General features: G+C 42.3%; 1 protein-coding gene across 4 annotated transcripts in view; it reads left to right on the forward strand.

Moving 5' to 3' along the window:
• Window positions 1–26799, forward strand: part of LOC141105851 (ovostatin-like) — a 164186-nt gene that overhangs the window by 77657 nt on the left and 59730 nt on the right. For all 4 annotated transcript variants that reach the window (XR_012235664.1, XM_073595994.1, XM_073595995.1 and 1 more), the window contains exons 12-19: window positions 1165–1395; window positions 2152–2209; window positions 7882–8024; window positions 9890–10039; window positions 15711–15881; window positions 19413–19584; window positions 24949–25024; window positions 26271–26499. Coding sequence is in view for 3 of the 4 variants with exons in the window: in XM_073595994.1 (XP_073452095.1) it covers window positions 1165–1395; window positions 2152–2209; window positions 7882–8024; window positions 9890–10039; window positions 15711–15881; window positions 19413–19584; window positions 24949–25024; window positions 26271–26499 (1230 nt within the window). In the remaining variant the exon portion in view is untranslated. The remainder of the gene's footprint in view (window positions 1–1164; window positions 1396–2151; window positions 2210–7881; window positions 8025–9889; window positions 10040–15710; window positions 15882–19412; window positions 19585–24948; window positions 25025–26270; window positions 26500–26799) is intronic.

The following is a 26799-nucleotide window of genomic DNA, read 5'->3' on the forward strand; positions in this document are numbered from 1 at the left end:
TTTTCGGGAGCAGTGATTTTAATAATGCTTAAAGTGAAACAATAAAAGTGTAATATTCCTTTAAATTTCGTACCTGGGGGGGTGTCTATAGTATGTCCTGCAGCCTGCCAGGTTGCGTGCTCGGATAAGGGTCTGGTATGGATTTTGAGGGGAACCCCCACGCTTTTTACATTTTGGTTCGGGTTCCCCTGTGGGGGAATCCCATGCCGTTTTTTTATCAATGAACTTTTATAAGTATTGCCGGACCGACAATTCATTATAGCCGCGAGTAGTTTTAAATTACTTTTTTTCCTTTTAGAAATGTCATTTTGCTGTCAGACTGTTCTAAACACGGGAAACATGTGCCACTTTACAGGCATACTATAGACACCCCCCAGGTACGAAATTTAAAGGAATATTACACTTTCATTGTTTCATTTTAAGCATTATTAAAATCACTGCTACCGAAAAAACAGCCGTTTTAAAAACTTTTTTTTGCATTGATACATGTCCCCTGGGGCAGGACCCAGGTCCCCAAACACTTTTTATGACAATAACTTGCATATTAACCTTTTAAAATTAGCACTTTTGATTTCTCCCATAGACTTTTAAAGGGTGTTCCGCGGCTTTCGAATTTGCCGCGAACACCCCAAATTGTTCGCTATTCGGCGAACGGGCGAACAGCCAATGTTCGAGTCAAACTCATGTTCGACCCGAACATAAAGCCCATCCCTAGTCTTTAAATAGACCACTGGGAGCCAAAGTCCATCAAACATTCATGCTCATGAGCTCATGCTGTATGCTAATGCACACATGCATGTGCAAGTACTTAGGTAGATGCGCGCAGGGTCCTAGTTCTGTGCACGGTTCTATGAACTTTTCTGCATGCAACGCACATTTCTTTAAATATGGGCTTGAGCACTGTTTTCCTGACAGGCAATCGCATCACTGAATGGTAACTTCTAAGTGCAAAACTCAAATTACTTTTTAGGCACCTGCCTATGCACTTTCTATTCATAAATAATGAACACTAATATAGCATTGGACTTTAATGAACCTGAAAAGTAGGTTGGTGCTCAATAAATGCTGGCAATTGTGAAAATGACAAAGATGAATAGGTTGCCCTAATACTTCAGTGTCAGCTAATCTGTATCAGAATTTTTTCTTTGGTTTGTTACTCAACAGCTGATTTACAAGAACCAAGAACAATGCCATGATGGCAACTGGATTGTGCCCACTTACTCCAATGATGACCGATCTGTCGGCCGATTCTTCTCTCGCACTGATAGCTTTGTGCAGCTGCAGGGCCCCAAAGAAGATCTGCAGTGTGGTAAAACGCACAACATCCGGGTTCAGTACACCTTTGGTAAAGATGCTCTGGCTGCAGGAGAAACCACCATCAAATTTGTCTACATGGTGAGCATATGGAGGACTCTGGAAAGTGTTATAGGGTTTTTGGACATATCATGGGGGTAGGATAATGCAAGAATGCAAAATATTGCCAGTTACACAATGATACCCTGAATGGGCATCTATGGCAGGATCTACCCTAACAATCAGTCAGTTTCTGAATAGATGGTTTCAGGATGGCGTTCTAACTTAAACCCTGACTCTGTTATGGAGATGCATGAGCTGTAAGATCTGACATTGAAGCTCCTGGAAAACCGTATATGATGCAAAAATTTTAGTACATTTAAATTGCATTCCCCTAGCTATCTTTGTAGATGTCGACATAGACTTTTTATGCAGTGCCAATGTGATAAAAAAAATTGGAGTCCCTTACTACAATCAATTCTAGTGTAATGTCCTGGACATTAAGGAGTCACATTTAAACTGGACTCATATTGTAATGCAAAGTGTATGTTTACAAAGCTAGAACACTTTTTTTTTAATGGCTATCTTTTTATATACAGAGAATATAGGCTAAATTTGCTGTAAATCATGCCAAATGCATGCATTCCAGCTTTGTGAATTAATCTCACAATGTGCTGATCCTGAACTACTTGAATACTTTTAATTGCTATTTGCCCCTTCTTTAAACCAGGTTTGGTTTAGGATATATTGCTGGGTTGAATATGTTTTTGTTGCCCATATTGTAATCTATTATGTGCCATACATTTGTATTTTAATAATCTATAGTCCACTAATCCTCTTACTTTTACTGTATCGTAGGTCATTGCAAGAGCAAAGATCATGGAGACCGGTGAACATTCTGTAGACGTGTCAAAATGTAAGTTCAGATTGCCAGGCTTCTTCACTCTTGTTAAATATGCTAACATGTGCCAAGCTGTTTATTGTGTAGTACCATGGTGTCTAATTCCATATATATGCGTGGTCATTTGAAGGTGATCATCTGAAGAGATGTTAAAAGCAGCTAGCATTTGTAGGGTAAAAACCCTGGCCTCCCTTCTACAAGTGAGAAATACAATTTTTTTAATTTTTACAAATATCTGAAAAGTGTGGCGTGCATTTGTATTCGGCCCCCCTGAGTCAATACTTTGTAGAACCACCATTTACTGCAATTACAGCTGAAAGTCTTTTTGGAGATGTCTCTACAAGTTTTGCACATATAGAGTGAAATTTTTGCCCATTCCTCCTTGCAAAATAACTCAAACTCTGTCAGATTGGATGGAGAGCGTCTAAACAGCAATTTCCAAGTCTTGCCACAGATTCTCAATTTTATTTAGGTCTGGACTTTGACTGGGCCATTCTAACACATGAATATTCTTTGATCTAAATCATTCCATTGTAGGTCTGGCTGTATGTTTAGGGCCGTTCCACCCCAGTCTCAAGTCTTTTGCAGACTCTAACAGGTTTTCTTCTAAAATTGCCCTGTTTTTGGCTCTATCCACCTTCCCATTAGCTCTGACCAGCTTCCCTGTCCCTGCTGAAGAAAAACATCCCCACAACATGATGCTGCCACACACCATGTTTCACGGTGGGGATGGTGTGTTCAGGGTGATGTGGAGTGTTAGTTTTCCGCCATACATAGGGGTTGATTTACTAAAGGCCAATTGACTGTGCACTTTGCAAAGTGCAGTTGCACTCTGAAAGAGCAGTTGTTTCAGAGCTTAGTAAATGAGCAGAAGCTCTGCTGACTTTCATCATCCAATTATGTGTAAGCAAAAATGCTGTTTTTATTTTCCTTGCATGTGATTGGGTATTCTTTGCAAAGTGAAGCTATACCTTGTTCACTAAGCTCTGGAGCAAGTGCACTTGCACAGTCTAGTTGCCTTTAGTAAATCAACCCCATAGTGTTTTGCTTTTAGGCCAAAAAGTTCAATTTTGGTCTCATCTGACCAGAGCACCTTCTTGCACATGTTTGCTGTGTCCCCCACATGGCTTCTCGCAAACTGCAAATGGGACTTCTTATGGCTTTCTTTCAACAATGGCTTTCTTCTTGCCACGCTTCTATAAAGACCATATTTGTGGAGTGTATGACTAATAGTTGTTCTGTGGACAGATTCTCCCACCTGAGCTGTAAATCTCTCCGGAGTTACCATGGGCCTCTTGGCTGCTTCTCTGATTAATGCTCTACTTGCCCGGCCTGTCAATTTAGGTGGAGGGCCATGTCTTGATAGGTTTGCAGTTGTGCCACAATCTTTCCATTTTCAGATGATTGAACAATGCTCCGAGAGATGTTCAAAGCTTGGGATTTTTTTTTTTTTATAACCTAACCCTGCTTTAAACTGCTTTTCCACAACTTTATCTCTGACTTGTCTGGTGTGTTCCTTGGTCTTCATGATGCTGTTTGTTCACTAAGGTTCTTCATTAAACAGCTGTATTTTTACTGAGATTTAACTACACACAGGTGGATTCCATTTACTAACTGGGTGACTTCTGAAGGCAATTGGTTCCACTAGATTTTAATTAGGGGTATCAGAGTAAAGGGGGCTGAATACAAACACACGCCACACTTTTCAGATATTTATTTGTAAAGTCTGAAAATCATTTTTCTTCCACTTCACAATTATGTGCCACTTTGTGTTGGTCAATTACATAAAATCCCAATAAAATACATTTGTTATTGGTTGTAACATGACAAAATGTGGAAAATGTCAAGGGGTATGAATACTTTTTCAAGGCACTGTAGAGTTAGGATGGGATCGGGGGGATGGATGGGATTGGGGGATGGATAGAGCCGAGGTGGGATCAGGGGATGGATAGAGCCGTGATGGGATTGGGGGGATGGATAAAGTTGGGATGGGATCGGGGGAATGTATGGAGCCGGGATGGGATTCGGGGAATGGATGAAGCCGGGATGGGATCGGGGAATGGATGAAGCCGGGATGGGATCAGGGGAATGGGTTTTGTTTAACCACATCCATTAAGCCCCTCACTCTGCTAAGCACTTGGCCACGCCCATATTTAAAAAAATTTTTTAGTCTTGTCCCTCATTCTGAAGTTCAGATGTTGGGAGGTTTGCAGCTATAACACCTTTAAATCTTCTGTGAAGTCTGTCCACAAAGTTTAGGAATGTCGGTGGGAATGTTTGACCATTCTTCCAGAAGGACGAGAAGGTCTGGTTTGCGGTCTTTGCTCTAATTCATCCCAAAGGTGTTCTATTGGGTTGAGGTCAGGACTGTGCAGACCAGTCAAGTTCCTACACCCCAAACTAACTCATCAATGTCTTTATGGACCTTGCTTTGTGCACTGGAGCGCAGTCATGTTAGAACCGAAAGGGGCCATCCCAAAATGTTCCCACAAAGTTGGGAGCATGAAATTGTCCAAAATGTCTTGGTATGCTGATGCCTTAAGAGTTCCCTTCACTGGAACTAAATGGTCAGGCCCAATCCCTGAAAAACAACCCCACACCATAACCCCCCCCCCCCCCCTTCACCAAATGATTTGGACCAGTGCACAAAGCAAGGTCCATAAAGACATGGATGAGCAGTCCTCCAAGATCATAGAGGTGATTAGAGATTATCTGATCACCTCTATGGCTAGCCGTGCGAGCCGTCGAATCATTTCTCAGGAGTGGTGGTAAAACCGGTAACCCTGAGAAACGCTGACGAGTGGCACGGGGGGCCCTCCTGCTGCTTCTGAAAGAGATCCAGCGGCTAATTAGCTGCTTGGACCACTTTATGAGAGAGCCACATAATTCAATTTTAGTCCCATCTGACCACCTTAAATGCACCTTGAAGACTGAGGCCACATGGAAAAGTGTTCTGGTCAGAGACTAAAAATGAATTATTTGGCCTCAACACCAAACGATATGTCTGGCGGAAATCCAATACATCTCACCATCCAAATACCATTCCTACATTAAAGCATGGAGGTGGTTGTGATGGGAGTCACTTTGGGCAGGGGGCTTGTGGAACCCAGCTTACCTTAGAGAGGTTGGAAAACTCGTTTTTCAGCTCCCCAGGCCACTCGTATGTGTAAGTTATCCTGTATCTATTAGGGGCAAGTCTGGTCTGCCATAACAAGACTCGCAGTACAACCACACATACCCTCCTTAGCAGCTCTCCTTGCCCCTCCTGGATGTACTATCCCCGGACTTAGCGTTTCGTTTTACCCATTACCCTGGGTCTTATGTGTGGTTTGTGTTAAGTTTAGAGTTTTATATGTGGTGTTTTTACTCTCCATCAGGCCAAGACTTATAGGACAGAGACCTTTACAGTATAGCCAGTATTGGCACTAAGAACTGAAATCCAGCCTTATCAACTGGTTTTAGCTGGAAATCAGGGAAACGCCTGTGTTTACCATCCTCCCCACAGACTATATTAGTAACCCCCTACTGGGCTAAGGGGGGGGGGGGGGGGGGGGGCTTAAGTGCAAATACTGAGCAGTGTGCAAAGGAGGACCAGATGGGTGTGTTTTGCTGTGACTATTGTATGTAAATTACCCCTTTTACTGTATAAATACTTGTGCTCTGCAAAAGTCTGTTTTTACAACCCTACACGGAGTTGCGGCTAGTAACTGGGTGGGCTGGGAGCATGTAATTACTGGATTGCAGGGTCTCTGAAGCAAGGCAGCAGTAACAGCGGATCTACTACCTGAGTACCGGCATCTGTCACAGTGGTAATATCCTGTTATGGGGGGTGGTAATATCCTGTTATGGGGGTGTTTTCTCTGCAGCAGGGACTGGAGCACTTGTCAGGAAATGAAAAATGGATATGGCAATATACCATCAAATTGAGGAAAAACTTCTGCACTCTGCTAGAAAGTTGTCGATGGGAAGTTGGTTTACCTTCCAACATGACAATGACCCAAAGCACACAGCAAAAATAACCACACAGTGGTTGAAGGAGAAAAATGTGAATGTTCTTGCAAGGCTTAGTCAGAGCCCAGACTCGAACCTCATTGAAAAACTGTGGAATGACTTGGAGACTGTAGTCCACAAACAGTCACCATCAAATTTAATTGAACTTGAGCACTTCTGCAAGGAAGAGTGGGCAAATATTGCAAAGTCTTGATCTGCAAAGTTAGTAGAGACCTATCCCAACAGACTAAAGGCTGTAATTAAAGAAAAAGGCGGTCCAACAAAATACTGACACAAGGGTGATTCCCCCCCGACATGTTGGTGTTATCTTTCACTTGGATGTTATAAGTTGCACTTATACAGGCTGCAAAGCAACAAAATGTGATTATTTTAAAGGGGGGGGGGGGGGGATTCTTTTTTTATACCCACTGAATAATGTTTTGGGGTTCTAAATTTTCTAGCAAAAAATTATGATTTTAAACTGTAGGAGAAAAGTGTCAGAATAGGCTTGGGAAGCAAGCAGTTAAATGTTGAAACAAACACTATAATGAACATCATCTAAAAATCATAAATCAAAACCGTAAACACATGAACCCAAAAGAGAGTGACCTACATAAACGAAAGTACACCTGCCTTTAAATGCCCACATTATTTTAATCCGTGCAGAAAAAAGTCCCAACAATCCTATGTAAAAGTCCAATGTAATAGCGAACAACCTGTTACAGTGCACACTCATCCATTGCGAAATCTTCCACTGTTTCAGTGTCCAAATAGAGGTAAAAGCTTACCAAAATGCCATAGCATGTTAAAAATGTCTCAGCCGGCATCCAGCAAAGAACGGCACAATTTGCCGTAACTGATGATGTCACTGCGCCAAGGCATTTTGGTAAGCTTTTACCTATATTTGGGCATGGAGGAATGGTGGAAGCTTTCACAACGGAGGAGTGTGCACTGTAAAAAGTTTTTCACACTATTATTAAAGTGGAATTTTACATCTGAGTGTTGGGACTTTTTTTTGCACTGATTGAAATAGTGTGGGACATTTAAAGGCATATGCAGTTTAGTTTATGTATTTCACTGTATCTTTTGGGTTCAGGTGTTTATGGTTTTGATTTATATGTTCATTATTGTGTTTTGTCACAATTTTTTTAATCACCGTTTTTTACAGCTGAAGTGATTCTGGCCCCTTTCAGTTTTTCAGACAGACCCGATCAGACCCTCTATTCACCCCTATGGACCAGTAGGTGTCAATGGACTTGTGTCCATTGACACCTGCCTAACTTCAATCCAATCTGGTCCACTATATAAAAAAAAGGGATCCATCCCCCTCCATCTAGGCCAGTCGGGTCAAAGGGCAGTTGGATATAAATGGAGGAGACAGGAGAAGTCAGTTTACACCCACCGGTCCATATAGCACTGTATAGCATAGGGGACACTGTCCATGTCTGCTCTGCATAAACTGACCAGACACGGACCTGTCCTCCCCATGGTTTGCTCTGATCAGTGGACAGATCCTCTGCTGAGCAGACTGGATTCCTCCCCGTGTGATGGAGAGCTGCCTTCAGTAGAGCATTTAAATTTATGTTTGTTTTACCGAATCTTTGGCTGGCAGCTCTGTCCCTCACAAGCTAGAGGTGGTGAAAGTGCAGTCTTTTTTATTTATAAACCCAACTAATTACATTGTGCTTTCCTCTCAGCTCTTAAAGGAGAATTCAACTTAACCTACAAGGCGTCTCCTGATCATGTCCCTATTGTTCAATATGCCATACAGTACATGCTGAAGGATGAAATGGTGGGAGATGCCATTAATCTCAATTTGGAGAAATGCTTCAAAAACCAGGTACATGGAAACTTATTTCTAATGTGTATATATAGAAGATATGGCCTCCAAGAAGTCCTCTAAAACATGTATGGATGATAGCAGATTTGTCATGTGGCTTGAATGGACTTGTATAGCTCTCCCTTTTATCTGTGTCCAGTGGAAAGGCCATGTGGACGATGGTCAGGTCCTAGACTGCATATAGGAGCTTCCAAAATAGCAGAATACAGAAGTCATTCATTGGTTGTAGCTGGTGTATTTTGCTTTTACATTAGGCTAGATTTACCCTGTTCCATTTGCATGCAGCATATGGTAATGCACGTGTGGGTGTGAATAGGCTCAAAGTTGCTCATTTTGTCTTTCACACTAAACTGTAGATACGAACATGGATATTAACCAGTCAAATAATAAATAATGGAATTTCTTTGGGATACTGTATGCATTTTTAATGCAGTAAAACCCTTCCATTTGGACAAGTGTGACTAGGCTCTTAGACTGGGTCTCTATAGATGTCTAATCTATAGTCTCCTCTCTTAATTCATTTAAGAATTGGGAAAATTATAACTTTTAATGTTTATAATTGTGCCAACATGAAACGTTTGATCGGGTTACAGCCTTGTAATGGACCATACAGTATGTTATCCAACCAGGCAATCTAATTTAAGGTTAATATAAATGCACAGTGATGTTTGTGGTGTTATGAAGATAGTATTTTATATGAGGTACACAAGGTCTTTTATCGTAAATGCACCTGCATTTAATTTTTTATTTTAATTGAGAAATAATACATTTTTCTGTATTCCTAATTCTGATTCTAATTTGGCCCATGCTTCCTTAAAGTAATTTTGCCATGGGGAAAAATGTGAGGACTGCCATATTTAGCCCTCTTTTGAAGAAACTAGCTGCCTGTTCTGTGCGGCTTCAATACTCTTATGCCGCGTACACACGAACGGACTTTACGGCAGACTTTGCCGAGCGGACGGGATTTCGTTGGACAATTTGATCGTGTGTGGGCTCCAGCGGACTTTGTTTTCTCAAAAGTTGGACGGACTTGGATTTGAAACCTGTTTTAAATCTATCCGACGGACTCGAGTCCGGTCAAAGTCCGCTCGTCTGTATGCTAGTTCGACGGACAAAAAGCCACGCTAGGACAGCTATTGGCTACTGGCTATGAACTTCCCTTTTTTAGTCCAGTCGTACGTCATCACGTACGAATTCGACGGACTTTGGTTGATTGTGTGTAGGCAAGTCCGTTCATTCAGAAAGTCCGTCAAAGTCCGCCGGGCAAAGTCTGCAATAAAGTCGGCTCGTGTGTACGCGGCATTAGAAGTGGATCAAATATGCTGTAAACAAGTGTTTAGAACAGCCTTTCTCAACCTTTTTAACCCCTATAATAGTTGTCAGGTCTTGAAGAACCCTTGCTAAAACAAATTCATTGGAGGGTCTATGAGAAAAAATTCACTTACGTTGGTAGTCAGTAGGAAGAAGGCAAACCTTTTCAGTAGTGGTCAGAATGCCACCATTAGAGACAGCTAAAAATGTAAAGTGGTGTTGGCCCAGGAATTTTGCAGGCACCAAAAAAATGGAAGAGCAATCAACCCTTAAGGCTCAAGCTCAAGAAACCCCTAGCAAGCTCTGGAGGAACCTTAGGGTTCCACGAAACCCTGGTTGAGAATGGCTGGTTTAGAATTTCTTTATCATGGTTTAGGTCAAAAATGTAAAGCCTTGAAACCAAAACAGTTAGCAGCATTCATATTTTCCATAACAATCTCTTTAATAAAAAATTGTTAAATCATATCTGCTGAGAACCATTGTTTGTGCCGAACGACAGCTGTGAAAAATGCAGTATTACATGCTATTTATACAATTTTATTGCTCTCCTCCAGGTTTCTGCTAACTTCACATCAGCAACAGAAACCCCTGGCTCTCTTGTTGGCTTGGAAGTGAAAACAACCTCAGACTCTTCCTGCCTCATTCGTGTCTTTGATTCAAGCCTCCTGCTTCTTGATGCAGGGCAAGCCTTTTCTGCTGCTACGGTAAGATATTGATGTGGTTGAAGCGTTGACCTTGGACATTTGTGTTTGATTAAAAGCAGTTTTCTTCTAAAGAGTCACACTCTTCGTACTTGCATGTTGTATAGATTTGAATGATTCTTTAACCTACTGCTTATTTAGTGGAGGCAGCTAAGGCTTGTATGACTTCAAGAGCCCTTTTCTGAAATCCTATGTGGACTGGTTGCTGGCGCCATATATGCAATAGATCAAATGTGTGCACTGAACACAATTTCTGAGTTGACTTTATTGGCTTCTAAAGAAGTCTTACAGCAAATTTCTTTCTTTTTTTTTTTTTTTGCGAGACCGCAACATTGAGGCGGACAGATGGACAGATCGGACACTTTTGACACATTTTTGGGACCATTGACATCTAAACAGCGATCAGTGCTAAAAAAATGTAAATGTCACTGGTAGGGAAGGGGTTAACACTAGGGGCGATCAAGGGGTTAAATGTGTTCTCTCGTGATTGTTTCTAACTGTGGGGGGATGTGACTGACTAGAAGAGGAGACAGATCGCTGTTCCTAACTAGTAGGAACAGACAATCTGTCTCTCCTCTCCTGACAGAATGGGGATGCGTATGTTTACACACACGCATCCCCGTTCAGGCTCATACCCACGATCGCGCCCGCTGGCCATGCGCATCAGGACTCCTGCCGTGCAGAGGGCACGCGCCTGCTATAGCTGTGTAAGGGGGGCGATTTACATCTACGGCGATTTGCGGGAAAGAGCCATCCTGCCGCAGTATAATGACATCGGCTGGTAGGCTAGTGGTTAAAGGAATATCAATAAAGCATCCGATCTGCCCACACACAGGCTTGGGATGACATTATTCAGTATAAAGCTTCATACAATGTCAATAAAAAAAAAAAAAAAAGTAGCAATAGTTAAATCTAAAGAGTGTGAAAAACAAAGTCCAGGTAAGATCCACATGGATATCAACATCAAACCTGGACAGGCTAAGTCCCTGATAATGGTGCAATATAGTTTATGTAACCAAGAACAAATAGAGGAGACAGAAGCCCCAGAAGGAAGAAAAAGAATGGGAAAAGACAAAAACGGAGGGGGGGAGAGGGGTAAAAAGGATATGGACTCAGGATTGTCAGGCGGGCCAGTCACAGGCAGCCAACACTAGCTGTGTTACATTGATTTTAATAAGGATTTGTGCTTCTCACAGCCCTCTTTCATCTCCCAGTAGGCACCTATAGGGTCTAGCTAGGATTAAAATTGAAGTGGAGGACAGGGGAAGATGCCAAAATTACAGCAGTGACCAGAATCTGCTACTGGATGTCAACATACTAATGAATAGGGATGAGCTATCTGTTCGAGTCAAACATGAGTTTGACTCGAACATTGGCTGTTTGCCCGTTCGCCGAACAGCGAACAATTTGGGGTGTTCGCGGCAAATTCGAAAAGCCACGGAACACCTTTAAAAGTCTATGGGAGAAATCTAAAGTGCTAATTTTAAAGGTTAATATGCAAGTTGTTGTCATAAAAAGTGTTTGGGGACCTGGGTCCTGCCCCAGGGGACATGAATCAATGCAAAAAAAAGTTTTAACAGCGGACGTTTTTTCAGGAGCAGTGATTTTAATAATGCTTACAACAATAAAAGTGAAATATTCCTTTAAATTTCGTACCTGGGGGTGTCTATAGTATGCCTGTAAAGGGGCGCATGTTTCCTGTGTTTATAACAGTCCAAGAGCAAAATGACATTTTTAAAGGAAAAAAAAGTCATTTAAAAGTACTAGCGCTAGTGCCGACTATTAATGAATTGTCGGTCCAGACAATACACATAAAAGTCATTGAAAAAAAAATGCGTGGGGGTCCCCCAAAATTCCATTACCAGGCCCTTCAGGTCTGGTATGGATATTAAGGAGAACTCCGCACCAAAATTTAAAAAAAAAATAGCGTGGGGTTCCCCCTCAAAATCCATACCAGACCTAAGGGTCTGGTATGGATTTTAAGGGGCACTCCGTGCCAAAATTTAAAAAAAAATGGCGTGGGGTTCGCCCAAAAATCCACACCAGACCCTTATCCAAGCACGCAACCTGGCAGGCTGCAGGAAAAGAGGGGGGGGCGAGAGAGCGCCCACTCCCTCCTGAACTGTACCAGGCCACATGCCCTCAACATGGGATGGATGTGGGAGGGATCTGGGTGTCCCCTTTGTTAAAGGGGGCTTCCAGTTTCCGATAAGCCCCCCCGCCCGCAGACCCCCACAACCACCAGGCAAGGGTTGTGGGGATGAGGCCCTTGACCCCATCAACATGGGGACATCCTCCCCATGTTGAGGGCATGTGGCCTGGTACGGTTCTCTCGCTCCCTCATCCCCCCCCTCTTTTCCTGCTGCCTGCCAGGTTGCATGCTCGGATAAGGGTCTGGTGTGGATTTTTGGGGGAACCCCGTGCCATTTTTTTTTTTTTTTTTTTTATTTTGGCACAGAGTTCCCCTAAATATCCATACAAGACCTGAAGGGCCTGGTAATGGAATGTTGGGGGACCCCCAGGCATTTTTTTTTTCAATGACTTTCAATGACTTTTATGTGTATTGTTGGGACCAACAATTCATTAATAGCCGGCACTAGCGCTAGTACTTTTAACTGACTTTTTTTTCCTTGAGAAATGTCATTTTACTCTCGGACTGTTATAAACACGGGAAACATGCGCTACTTTACAGGCATACTTCAGACACCCCCCAGCTACGAAATTTAAAGGAATATTTCACTTTTATTGTTTCACTTTAAGCATTATTAAAATCACTGCTCCCGAAAAAACGGTTGTTTTTAAAACTTTTTTTTGCATTGATACATGTCCCCTGGGGCAGGACCCGGGTCCCCAAACACTTTTTATGACAATAACTTGCATATTAACCTTTAAAATTAGCACCTTTTATTTTTCATGTTTGTGTCCCATAGACTTTAATGGTGTTTGTGTGTTCGAACAAATTTTTTGCCTGTTCGCATGTTCTAGATGTGAACCGAACAGGGGGGTGTTCGGCCCATCCCTACTAATGAACAATAATAATCTGATGCATTTTAATACAAGACATAAAAATACATGGAGGGGCATGACAAAAGCTAAAGGGGGTTTTTGTTATCCACAGTCCACTTTACATGAGTTATGTGTGCAGAGAGGATTTTCCAACAAATCATTTCCTGGGCCTGCTGTGAGCTGCAGTGTGCATGACCTGGAACCTTCTGGGTGAGCCCACAAATGGTTGTGGTTGTACTCAGACAGTGTATAAAACATACAGGTCCCTCTTAACTAATCTTAGCAATTGTTGCTGGGGTCAGTAAATGGGGAAAATTGAAGACCCATGTTAAGGGGGTGGGGTTAGAAGGAGATCTGGCAAAAAAGGCTGCAGCGCAAACCTGGTAGCAAATGTGAAGAGCCTTAAAAGTGTATGCGTGGAAAAAACTTCGTTTATTTTTGGATAGTGTAGGACAGGAAGTACAGGGTAATCTCTCCAGCACAGGAAGTAAAGGGAAATCTCCCCAATGGGACAAAGACGGCAAATAAACTGATGGTCGTTCTAACAAAACGTCCCACACTCCGCTCAAGTGCTTTGTCATATACCACTTTCTTCCAGTCTGAATATAGATATCAGATATTCCAACCGCTGACAACCACAAACAAGGCAATACTCGTTTTGGTTTCTTAACATGAACTGTTTGAGATCTCACACAAATGTATACACCAGGATGACAATACAAACTGTAACCAGAAATCTAATTAACATGAACTAATTAATCGTTTAGACAGCCTAGGTGACTCGGAGGCATGACCTTTCAGGACAGACTTGCCGTCTTTTAGCTCAGAAGACACAATCAACGTTATCATAAATATAAACACAGGACACCTTTACACAAAAGTAGAAGCAAATTACAATTAACAACACAAACAGTGATCTCCCCCCTCCTCAGCCTAGTAGGCAAAAAAATATAGTAGGAGTAGGCTGTCCGGCTCCTACCCAGTTCTAGAAGCCTGTGATCATTTTTTTTTAATTAACATGTTGAGTTCAGAATAAAAAAACATGAATAGTTGGATATAGATATAGAGATAGATAGATATAGATATGATATTGTGGATAAATATTACTGTTACATTTTAAGTAGTCCAAGCCACATTTTCTCAGTCACCCTGTGCCCCTAATGGACACAGGGTAACTTAGACATAGGAGGTGTACGTGGAGCTGAAACAAGGGTCCCCCAACCTCTCCAAGGGATTCTTTGCTATGCATATGTAGCACCCTTCTAGTTTGGTGCTAGGCTGTAAGGAAAATTTAGTTTTTTCTTTGAGCTCCTCTGTAATCAGTGGAGCTGTTGCTGAATGTTCTGGACTGATCAGGATCCCACAGGCTGCAGGCTTAATTGCTTCTACCTGCTTTCTGGAAAGCCCCAGAACATAGGAGTGGAGCAGTATACGTGAACAGTCTGAATATTTATGGTCCCAGCCAATTCTTGGGGAGGCGTGCTCAGAAGGTGACTGAAGAGAAAATAGTCTGGGTCAGTGAGTGTTCCTGTCCAGGAGGAGCACCCAGCCTGTAGGGCTACTACCCTCTCGGGCATCCCAGCACCTATATCAATAACTTAGCAAGGCCCCAGCTAAGCTATGGTTGGGGGCCTTACTTCTGAGAGACTCTTCAAACTAAAGAAGGGGTACTTCATCTAGGATCCAGTCTGGAGAATCCACTAAGTAACTGCCTGGATCTGAGGGAGGCATTTGAGTACCCAAGGACTTGTGAGTATAGACCTGAGGGCAGGATCTGGGTGATTGCAGATGTTAACCCCCCCCAGTTGCACAGATACTGAGGCTTGCCTGCCCTGGAACATTGCTTATGAAGTCCCAGTGCTGTCCATTCCCAGAACTAATGCTAATGGACTTTTCTAAGGAATAGCTGCAGAAGAAAGGGATTTCTCTTATTCGACATTCTGGAGTACCCCACAGCTCCCTCTGCCCTATCTAAGTTATCCAGCAATAAACTAAGAAAAAGGAAACCGTTAGACTATTCACTTAGCCAGAAGTTTGGATACTGTTGTGCATCTGACTGCGGTTACACTGGTGGGAAAAAGAACCTGGGATGATACCAGGACCATACAACTTTCCATTTATTAAATCTTCTGCCTTTTGTTGTTTTTACTTTGGATAGTAAAACATTTTTTATTCTGCCAGTAAATACCTTATACAGCCCACTTCCTGTTTTTCGTCTGGTAATTAGCCTAGGCTAATGACGACATCATGCACAGCTTGTGAGAGTTTGCCAACAAGGGAGAGGGAATGAGTCATAGGAGGGCCAATCAGAATTGCAGAGCTGGATGAGGGCGGAGATAACAGACTCCACAGAGGAGAAATGAGCAGGAATACAGAGGCATGTGTGTGTCTATCTGTGTATATTTGTGTGTCTGTGTAAATCCATTAAGTGAAAAGGTAGCAGCTTCAGCTGCCCACAGTTAAAATGACTGCAGTCAGACTTAGTCGTCGGGAGATTTCTGCAGCATATTTGGCAAGTACAGAATCACAGTATATATAAAATAATATGCAAAATGGTTGGAGGGAAGCTTCAGAATGGCAAAGATGTTTTTATTACAAATTATGTGTGCAGACTACAGCTCCTCTTTAATGTTGATCTGAATGTAATTCTATCCCATTGTTGTTACAGGTGTATAACTCTCTTCAGTACAACAGCCTGAATGGATACTATGCAGCAGGATTCAATGTAGAACCTCCTCAGCTGCCCTGTATTAATAATGATAAACAGATTCTGGTCAATGGTACTTATTGGCAACCTGTTAGCTTCCCTGAGGAAGAAGATGTCAGTAAGGTTTATGGTGTAAGTATTCACTGCTCGCGATCCACAAGCCTACACTCTCAAAAGCAGTAGAACAGGGGTGTCCAACTCAATTTCATCCCAGGCCGCATCAGCATTATGATGGTGCCCTCAAAGGGCCTGGTTGTAACTGTGAGACTATATAAAATGTTGTCCAGGGCTATTCTCAGAATAGGTGCAGGAACTCTACCATGCCCCCCCCCCCCCCCTCCATTTAAAAACACCGAGCAGGGGGTTTGGCCAAACTGCACTAACACTGGGAGGATCTTAAAGGAGCAATAAATATCAGCAGTGTGTTTTAATGCGGCGTTAGGTATGCGTTATGTACAGAGTTCAGTGCAGTTTCAGAGAACCAGAGGTGGTAGAATGGCTGGCTGAATAAAAGCCCTGGGTGCAAGGGCCACATGAAATGGCCTGGCGGCTGGATTTGGCCCACGGGCTTTGTGTTTGACACATGTGCAGTGGAACATATAAAGAATATATGTGTGCTTTTAAAGAAGGCCATTTGATAATGTTCACAATTCTGCAAAATCACATTCATGACATGTCACAAAATATAACAGTATCATTTAGTTTGAAAAAGTCCCACTATTTATTCATGAAAAGCCGTCAAGGGTGAATGTTGGTGAACTTAATTTTGGTGAAATCGCCCCATCTAGGAGAGGGGGGGGGGCAAATAAGCAGAGTGTCCCCTTTTGGGTGGAGCTTTTGCCATGGGAGGACCTGCTGATCATTTAGCTATTGTCAGGACTGCAATTTTACCTTTCGATAGTTTTGAAAACTATCAATTTTGCTAATCCCTGGTTGTCTGCCTGCTCCAGGCAGGAGGCTTCTCCTTGGTTTCCACTGATCATTCAGACTATAAAATGTAAGCAGTGAAACACCTAAGTGACTCTAAGGTGAAACACCTCTGCCTCTACTGCAGCCTTTTAGAGATTTTGTTAACTCAGCCAAGAACTGCAGAGGCACCAGGATTTACTGTACATGCCATAGTAAATGGTGACCCTCGATTATGCCTGAACAAAGATGGCTCTGACCTTCCGGAGAGAAAGCATATGAAGGGAGAGGTACTGTGATCTGTGAGAGGCAAAGGATACCCATTACTGGCATACATTCACCTTACCTAGAACTATGGCATATTATTCAAAATAATGTGATGCAACACTTAACTATAAGGGCATCTCTACTGTTGGTCTTCTTTTGGTCCCCTGAAAAAGTCCCACAAATACCTGTTGATCCTGTAAGTGAAGTCCACTTAATTCAGCTTCCTGTGATGGTGTGGCAACAATGCTGCACTGAGCAGAGTTGCCCCTCCCAGGTAGGAGGTGCCTGCTTGCACTAGATGTTGCAGGGTGTGTGGCTATCAGCATTGTCACTGCTGAGTCACAAGCTGTAGCTTATCAGTCAGCACCTGGCCACACCCAGTCCTACCCACTGCTCTCTGGATTGGCAGCACTTGTTTTCTGAAACGCTCCCTCTTGTCTAGGAGGGGGACCTTGGGTTTGTTTAGATTTCTAAGAGCCTTTAGTTGTAATTTTGATGTGGAAAAAATATGATCGTAGGTAGATGTACTAAAAGTATTGCTTTGGGGAGCAAGCTTACCTTGTAGGTAGCCAAGCAGAACTAAAGTCCAAATATAAAAATTAAGTAATTAATAAAAAACAATTAGGACGTCATTTTATTTTTCTTGTCTGGCTGTCATCCTGAATCAATGATTTCAACCACTGGACACTGAAAAATGTATACAGATCAGTGTTCCTGGGCAGCTAGCCAGGGATGGGCCGTTTAGTTTGCAGCTTAACTTCCGAACAGAGAACCCCATTGAATTCTATGGGAGCCGCACAGGCAAAATCAAAAGTGCCCATTTTGAAGGGTTAAATGCAAGTAATTGGCCATGAAAGGGGTATGGGGGTCTGTATACTGCCCTGGGGATATGTATTAATAAAAAAAAATAAAGAAAAGAAAGAAAAGATTGTTTTTGCAGGAGCAGTGATTTTAATGATGCTTAAAGTGAAACAAAACTGAAAAATTCCTTTTAAATATCGTGCCTGGGGGCTCCCTTAGTCTGCTTGTAAAGTGGCGCATCTGTGCGATGTATTGAACATGCCGTAGCAATGACATTTCTAAAGCAAAATATGGGGATGTGTGAGCTACAAGGGCACAGGAAATTTGGTCAAAATTGATGGCTAGATGAATGCAGTATGTTATCAAAAAATACACGAGGAACATTTGCATTCATCAGCCAGGAAGCTGCGCATGGGATGTACTTGTGTTTTGGATCATTGTCATGTTGGAATGTACTTGTGTTTTGGATCATTGTCATGTTGGAATGTACTTGTGTTTTGGATCATTGTCATGTTGGAATGTTCAAGTACATCCCATGCGCAGCTTCCTGGCTGATGAATGCAAATGTTCCTCGTGTATTTTTTGATAACATACTGCATTCATCTAGCCATCAATTTTGACCAAATTTCCTGTGCCCTTGTAGCTCACACATCCCCATATTTTGCTTTAGAAATGTCATTGCTACGGCATGTTCAATACATCGCAGAGATGCGCCACTTTACAAGCAGACTAAGGGAGCCCCCAGGCACGATATTTAAAAGGAATTTTTCAGTTTTGTTTCACTTTAAGTATCATTAAAATCACTGCTCCTGCGACCTGTCATTGGCTACAGCAGAATAAATTGAAGGTTCTGGAGTGGTCATATCAGTCTCCTGACCTCAATATCATTGATCCACTCTGGGAAAATCTCAAACATGCAGCTTATGCAAGACAGCCAAAGAATTTACAGGAACAGGAGGCTTTTTGCCAAGAGGAATGAGCAGCTTTACCATCTGAGAAGATAAAGAGCCTCATCCACAAATACCACAAAATACTTCAAGCTGTCATTGATGTTAAAGGGGGCAATACACAGTATTAAGAACTGGGGTATGTAAACTTTTGATCAGGGTCATTTGGGTAGTTTCTGTTGCCATTATGACTTTTAAAAAGGGTAAACGCAGACATTCTGAAAAATGTCTAGGAAATCATAAATTCTGCCAGGGTATGTAAACTTATGATAGATATATATATATATATATTTATGAGAGAGAGAGAAGTTTGTGTGTGTGTATATAATATACTGTAAATTACATACAGGTGGACACTCTTGACTAATTAGTTGACTTCTGAAGGCACTTGGTTCCACTAGATTTTAGTTAGGGGTATCAGAGTAAAGGGGGCTGAATACAAATGCACGCCACACTTTTCAGATCTTTATTTGTAAAAAATGTTAAACCATTTATCATTTTCATTCCACTTCACAATTATGTGCCACTTTTTCTTTTGGTCAATCACATAAAATCCCACTAAAATACATTTTGTTTTTGGTTGTAACATGACAAAATGTCAAACTTCAAGGGGTATGATTACTTTTTAAAGGCACTGTGTGTATATACTGTATATGATTTAATATAATTTATTTATTTTTTATTATTATTGCAAAGCGCTTCTGCACATTGCATGTTCTCATCACATTTCTGTTCCTATCAGGGTATCGGTATGCACGTGATCACTGATACGCCCTCCCAGCAGCCACAGCTGTGCTCAAGGCCACATGTTTTTCCACCAATGAGGTTCAATCGGCCGTCTATGGGATTTGCTGCTGCTGAGGATTTTTCATTACGCAAAATCGATACCGCTGAAAGAACAACTACTGTATCAGGTAAAAGTTCAATGTGATACCTTGGTCTACTAAAACCATATAAAAACTACAGAGAGTAATATATATCATGTAATACATATGTTATGAAAATGTATAAACATTTTAGGAAGTTGATATTGCCAAAAATCTCCTTTTTTTTTTTTTTTTTTTTTTTTTTTTTTTTTTTTTTTTTTACTTACTAGTTTAAGTATTTTTAAAAAGACTGAAAGCGCAAACTATACTTTCTCCTTTCTTTTCCTTGATTTGGTTTTGTTCTTCTTGCACTGTGGTTTTACAGCTGTCCTGTTAGGAGGCTGCCTCACTGCAAGGCTGCTGTAAAATGATACAGGTGTGGTGTTTTTTTTTTTTTATTTTTTTTTTTTTATTTTTATAATTTTTTTTTTCTTTTTTTTGCATTAGACTAGAAATTAAAAAAAAAAAAAAAAAAATCAGGGTTGTATAATAAAATAGGTAAAGTAGCCATAGTTCAACCTTTTTATTATAATGCAATAAGGTTGTTACATATTATAGAAAAACACACACACACACATCAATTAACATAATGGAAAGCAAGTGAACAGAATAGAAATCCAAATCAATATTTGGGGTGACTGACCACCCTTTGCCCTCAAAACAACTTCAAGTCTTCCAGGTATACTTGCACACAGTTTTTGAAGGAACTCTGCAGGTAGGTTTGTTCCAAACATCCTGGAGAACGAAGCGCAGATATTCTGTGGATGTTGGCTACCTCAAATCCTTCTGTCTCTTCATGCAATCCCAGACAGACTCCATGATTATCAGTGCTCTGTGGGGGCCAAACCATCACTTCCAGGACTCCTTGTTCTTTTTTACACCAAAGTTATCTTTTTAACTACTTCCTTACTGGGCATTTTCACCCCCTTCCTGCCCAAGCCAATTTTCAGCTTTCAGCGCTGTTGCACTTTGAATAACAATTGCGCGGTCATACTACACTTTACCCAAATGACATTTTTATCATTTTTTTTTTCTCCACTAATAGAGCTTTCTTTTGGTGGTATTTGATCACCCCTGCGTTTTTTATTTCTTGTGTTATAAACAAAACAAAAGTGACAAGTTTGAAAAAACACAATATTTTTTACTTTTTGCTATAATAAGTATCCAAATTTATTTTTTTTTTTAAACAAAATTTTTTCCTCATTTTAGGCCGATACGTATTCTTCTACATATTTTTGGTAAAAAATATCGCAATAAGCGTATGTTTATTGGTTTGCGCAAAAGTTATAGCGTCTACAAAATAAGGGGATAGATTTATAGCATTTTTATTATTTTTTTTTTTTACTAGTAATGGCGGCGATCTGCGATTTTTTTTTTTTTTTTTTTTTTTTTTTTTTTTTTTTTATCGTGACTGCGATATTGCGGCGGACACATCAGACAATTTTGACACATTTTTGGGACCATTCACATTTATACAGCGATCCGTGCTATAAAAATGCATTGATTACTGTATAAATGTGACTGGCAATGAAGGGGTTAACCAGGAGGGGGTGCTGTAGTGGTTAATGTGTTGCTAGGAAATGATTCTAACTGTGGGGGGAGGGGATTCACAAGGGGAGGAGACCGATCGGTGTTCCTCTGTACAAGGAACACACCATCGGTCTCCTCCCATCTGACAGGACATGGATCTGTGTGTTTACACACACAGATCCACGGTCCTGCTCGGTTATCGGGCATGCGCACCGGGACCCGAGCGATGCGGCGGGCGCGATGTCCGCACCCACGGGCTGGGCTGCTTGGAAGGCTGCGCCGTCATATGATGGCGGCCCAGAACAACAGCTGCACCGTCCCGCTGTCATATGAGGGCGGGCAGCAAGTGGTTAATGATGTATTCTGTATGGGGTCGTTGTCCTGCTACAGAATACATTTGGGGCCAATCGCACGCCTCCCTGATGATATGGCATGATGGATAAGTATCTGCCTGTATTTCTCAACATTAAGGACACCATTGATCCCGATCAAATCTTCAACTTCATTTGCGGAACTGCAGCCCCAAATGTGCAAGGAGCCTCCACCATGCTTCACAGTTGGCTGCAGACACATTATTGTACCGCACTCTAGCCCTTCCCCGAACACAAACTGGCTCCTGCTACAGCCAAATAATTCACATTTTGACTATCAGTCCAGAGCACCTGCTACCATTTTTCTGCATCCCAGTTCCTATGTTTTTTGTGTATAGTTGAGTCACTTAGCCTTGTTTCCATGTCGGAGGTATGGCTTTTTGGCCACAATTCTTCCACGAAGACCACTTTAGGTCAGACTTCTCTGGGCTGTAGATAGGTGTACCTGGGTCCCACTGGTTTCCACTAATTCTGTGCTGATGGCACTGCTGGACATCTTTAGATGTGGAAGGGAAGTAAGCATGATGTGTCTTTCATCTGCTGCATTAAGTTTCCTTGGCTGATCACAGCCCTTAATGTTGCTCGTTTCTTTGTGCTTCAAAAGAGCTTGAACAGTACATACTGGAACTCCAGTCTGCTTTGAAATCTTTGCCTCAAAGAGACCTTGCTGATGCAGTATAACTACCTTGTGTCTTGTTGCTGTGCTCAGTCTTGTCATGGTGTATGACCTGTGCATACTTGCCAACGGTCCCGATTTTTTTTTCCCAGGACAATCCCAATAATTGGACCCTCCGTCCCGATGAAAATCCCAGGATTTTGCTTTTGTCCCAGGAATCGGGACTGTTTTTGGCAAAGACTGCAGCTCTGGCTCCGAAAATGTGTCCCCTGCTGTGAGTTCTCTTTCTGGCTAGCAGGTCTTTCTCTTTCCCCTTGTGTTCAGTGGAGAGGGGAGGGGCCTCAGATCCGTGCAGAAAATTGGTTTTCTTTCTTCAGTGTACAAGTAGACAATTCTCTTGTACACTGAAGCTGGTTAGCTGCACGGATCGGAGGCCTCTCCTCTCTCCATATGGGAAAGAGACCTAAATGGAGCTGCCGCCAACTCTCCGCCCTGTGGCCTGCTGCTGACGAGAGGCAGAGCCAAGGGACTCCATGGATGACACTGATGTAAAAAGGGACGCCACTGCCTGGGGACACCTGATGTAAGATGGACTCTACTGGGGACACCTGATGTAAGATGGAACTCCACTGCCTGGGGACACCTGATGTAAAGAGGGATTCCACTGCCTGGGGACACCTGATGTAAGGGGGAACTCCACTGCAAGGGGACACCTGGTGTTAGGAACTCCACTGGGGACACCTGATGTAAGGAGGGACTCTGCTAGGAATACCTGGTGTAAGGAGGGACTCTGCTGGGGACACATGATGGCATCTGGTTGCAGGTGATGTGGCAAGTGACTCGCTCAGGGTCCCCACTGATTCTGCATTATGGTGAGTTGAACTATTTCATTTCATATTGCAATGTAATAGAAATAATGCGCTTCAATCATCCTGACACTATACCAACTATGGTGCTGGGATGATTGAAGCGCTAACAGCAGGTGTTTGGAGTATCTTTATCTGCTGATTGTTACATTTTCTGGAATACACATATTGCTATTGTGGTGTAGGATCTTGGCATGCTGTCCCTCCATCCCTCTTTCTTTCCTTCCTTCTCTCTCCTTCTCTTCCTATTTCTTTCTTCCTCTCTCCAGCCCTCATGCATCTCAGACTCGAACCACGCCCCCTTTAAGCCACACCCAATATTTAATTTAAGCTGCACCAATTTTTTGGCTGCCCCACCCCCTAATTATAATAAGACTCTGCCTACAGTAGCAGAATTTGGCTGTTCCTCACCCATTTTAACCACTTGCTTACAGGGCACTTAAACCCCCCTCCTATCCAGACCAATTTTCAGCTTTCAGCGCTGATGCACTTTGAATGACAATTGCGCGGTCATACCCAAATGAGATTTTTATCATTTTTTCACCACAAATAGAGCTTTCTTTTGGTGGTATTTGATCACCTCTGTAGTTTTTACTTTTTGTTAAAAAAATGTAAAAAACTGAATTTAAAAAAAAATAAATACATTTTTTATATTTTGTTATAAAAAATTTAAAACGGTTCATTTTTCTCCTTCATTGATGTACGCTGATGAGGCGGCAGTGATGGGCACTGATAGGCGGCAGTGATGGGCACTGATGGGTGGCAGTGATGGGCAGCACTGCCAGGTGCCACTGATTTGCACTATAGGTGGGCATTGATAGGTGGCACTGTGGGCACTGTTAGGTGGCACTGTGGGCACTGTTAGGTGGCACTGTGGGCACTGTTAGGTAGCACTGTGGGCACTGTTAGGTAGCACTATTATGGTGGCACTGATGAGGCAGATGTGCCTCTTCCACTTGGGGACCGATGTCCCTGACATCCGAGCCGGTGATCGGCTTTTTTTTCTACTCGCACTGTCAGCGTGAGTAAAAAAAAAGATTACCGATCTTTTGTTTACATCATGTGATCAGCTGTCATTGGCTGACAGCTGATCACATGGTAAGGGACCGGGACCGACCCCTTACTCGGATCGGTGATCAGCCGAGTCTCAGTGACTCGGTGATCACAGCGCGCCCGGCGCGCGGCATAGGGAGTGCACAGCGCAGAATACAGAATAAGGCAGTGTGGAATAAGGAATGTATAGTGCAGAGTACAGAATGAGGCTGTGTGGAATAGAACGTATAGTGCAGACAGAGTATGGGATGAAGCGGTTATGAAATGGGGAACACACAGCGCAGAGTACAGAATGAATTGCTGTGTATATATTGTTTGGCAACATGCATACAGTTAGTGAGATCCCTGCTTGCTGCCTCCACCCTCTACACACAAAGTATAGAAGTGCCACACACCATATCCTGGAGAAGTGACCCTTCACTTACTGGACCTGAAAGGGAGTCCTCAATCTGCAGGTTCTTCTGTCTAAAAGTTGCCTGCAGTAGGTACAAGAATAAATGCAGCCATTATTGCCCATCTTGCTGGTGCTCACTGCCCCCCCCCCCCCCCCCCCCCCGCATTTTTACAAAGCCCTGAGTTAAGTTAAGGTGCTATGTGCAGGTGCTCTACTCCTCTCCCCCACCATCATGGAAACCACCCTGAGCAAGGCTGTGGCCCAAAGAGTACAATCTTCACCACCACTGCCCGCAAGATCCCTTCATGGATTAGCATGTTAGGACACAGCCTGAGTCTGCAGGACTCTGGGACTTTGTTAAAATCCCAGGAGACAATCCCACAGAATTTGGGATGGTTTGGAGGTATGTATATATCTTAAGAGCACATTAAAATTTTCACCTGGTCTGGACACCAAAAGCCCCAAGCTGAGAAATGGCTCATTCATTCTTTAATCCATTTTGACTTGCTAATTAAATCAACAGTTTTTTTTTTCATAAAGCAAACAAATTGTATGCAAATATAGAATATATTTCTTTTCTAGAAAATGGTGGAGCCCCAGTGACAACCATGCGGACATACTTTCCAGAAGTGTGGTTTTTTGGGACCACATATGTGGGGTGAGTTTGTGTACTTTTTTTTTTTTTTTTTTTTGTGCCCTTGAGAGTAGGATAATAAACTGTTGCAAGAATGTGTGTACAATACAATCCCAGAGATGGGAGCACCTGGGAGGTGCAGAATGACTTTGGGTAGAGGTATGCTTAGTTGGTCATTACCTAATGGTCTAAATCTTTCTCTGGTCCAATAATTTTTATTGCAAATATGTCAGAAAACTTGCAGTAATACAAAGAAAGCACCTAGTCTGCCCACTAAATCAATCTTTCTCAACCAGGGATCCATGAAACCTTAGGGTTTCTCTAGGAGTTCCTTGATATTGATGGGATTGACCTTGTGCCTGATTCAGATGGGTCAGTGGTATGGCACAAATGACATCAATGTATGAGTGTACTAGACTGACAACGAATGTAAAGGACCTTTTTCCATCTGACCAAAAAACATATTCGCAATTTTGAGATTTTTCTATTAGTTTTGATCATCACAGATTCAAAAGTACAAACCTTTTTAGAAAAATGTTGCTCTTCGTTAGATGACTGAGCACCTGATGAGCTGCAATTAACAGCATGTTACCTGACCACGGTGTACATCAGTGTCATGGGGACACCTTTCCTGCAGACCACTGGTGTTGCGGGGCACTTCTGCGGCAGACTACTGGTGTTTGCAGGGTCCTCATGATATAAATAATTGGGAGATTTACAACTTCATGAGATGTAAATATAATTTTAAACTGGGGTTGCTGAAATTTATTTCAAGGGTTTGTCTGTTATAAAACGACTGAGAAATGCTGCTTCTACACATTCTATTTTTCCCATTCATTTAAAAATACCTGTTCCTCAGAACATGCTTCTTCTGTGTTTACAGAGCCTAGGCACATGACCAAAAGTCACTGGCATTTGTCATTGGCTGATTGTGTGATGTTGGCTGAAGCAGTGGAGCTGCTGATGAGCCAACTTTGTTAACCCCCCCCCCCCCCCCAAGATCTCAAGCTAAGTGTAGTGTAACCTGCCACCTACATTTTAGGGGGGAGGGGGGTGTAGGAGATCTGTTACTGAACTACAGTAGAGAGAAATCCTCTTCCCCCTGTATACTGGGTTGCTTAATGTGGCAAAGCTGTGTGAATATCAGGACAGGATAGATCATTTTACATCCTTTACCAGGTTGCCCCCACCCATTTTGTTCCTGATAACCAGATGATGTCTGCTACATACAGTAAAACTTGTATATTTAATTTTCTAATCCAATTTTCAGAAAAAGTGGTACCATTTCAATCCTTGAGGTCCCAGGCACCATCACCAAGTGGAAAAGTGATGTGGTGTGTCTCTCCAACGGGACTGGTTTCGGCATGACAAAATACCCAGCCAACTTTACTTCCTTCCAGAAGATGTTTGTAGACCTCTCTCTTCCAGATTCCATCGTTCGTGGAGAAATCATGCTTCTAGTGGGCTCTGTCGCTAACTACATGGACAAATGTGCCAAGGTGACCACTGACTCCTGTCTCTATTTTTGGTTATTTGGTAGGCATGTGATATGCACATAGATGTTTGTTCTTCCACAAGACGCACAATTAAATCTTAGAGAAACTGCACATTTTGACTGCATGTATACTTGTTTAGTCAGACATTTGATCAAGTTTTTTTATTTCACTTACATTAAGTTGTAGCCAGGTGCAGTCGGCTTTCTCCACTGCAGGTGGCACTGAACCACAGCGAGATTGGTCTCCTGGATCACTGGGGGAGCGATCTGGTTGGATGCTGCCATCCCATGTGACTCTAGTGGC

This window comes from Aquarana catesbeiana, linkage group LG08 (assembly GCF_042186555.1).
Source record: "Aquarana catesbeiana isolate 2022-GZ linkage group LG08, ASM4218655v1, whole genome shotgun sequence".
NCBI lineage: Eukaryota > Metazoa > Chordata > Amphibia > Anura > Ranidae > Aquarana > Aquarana catesbeiana.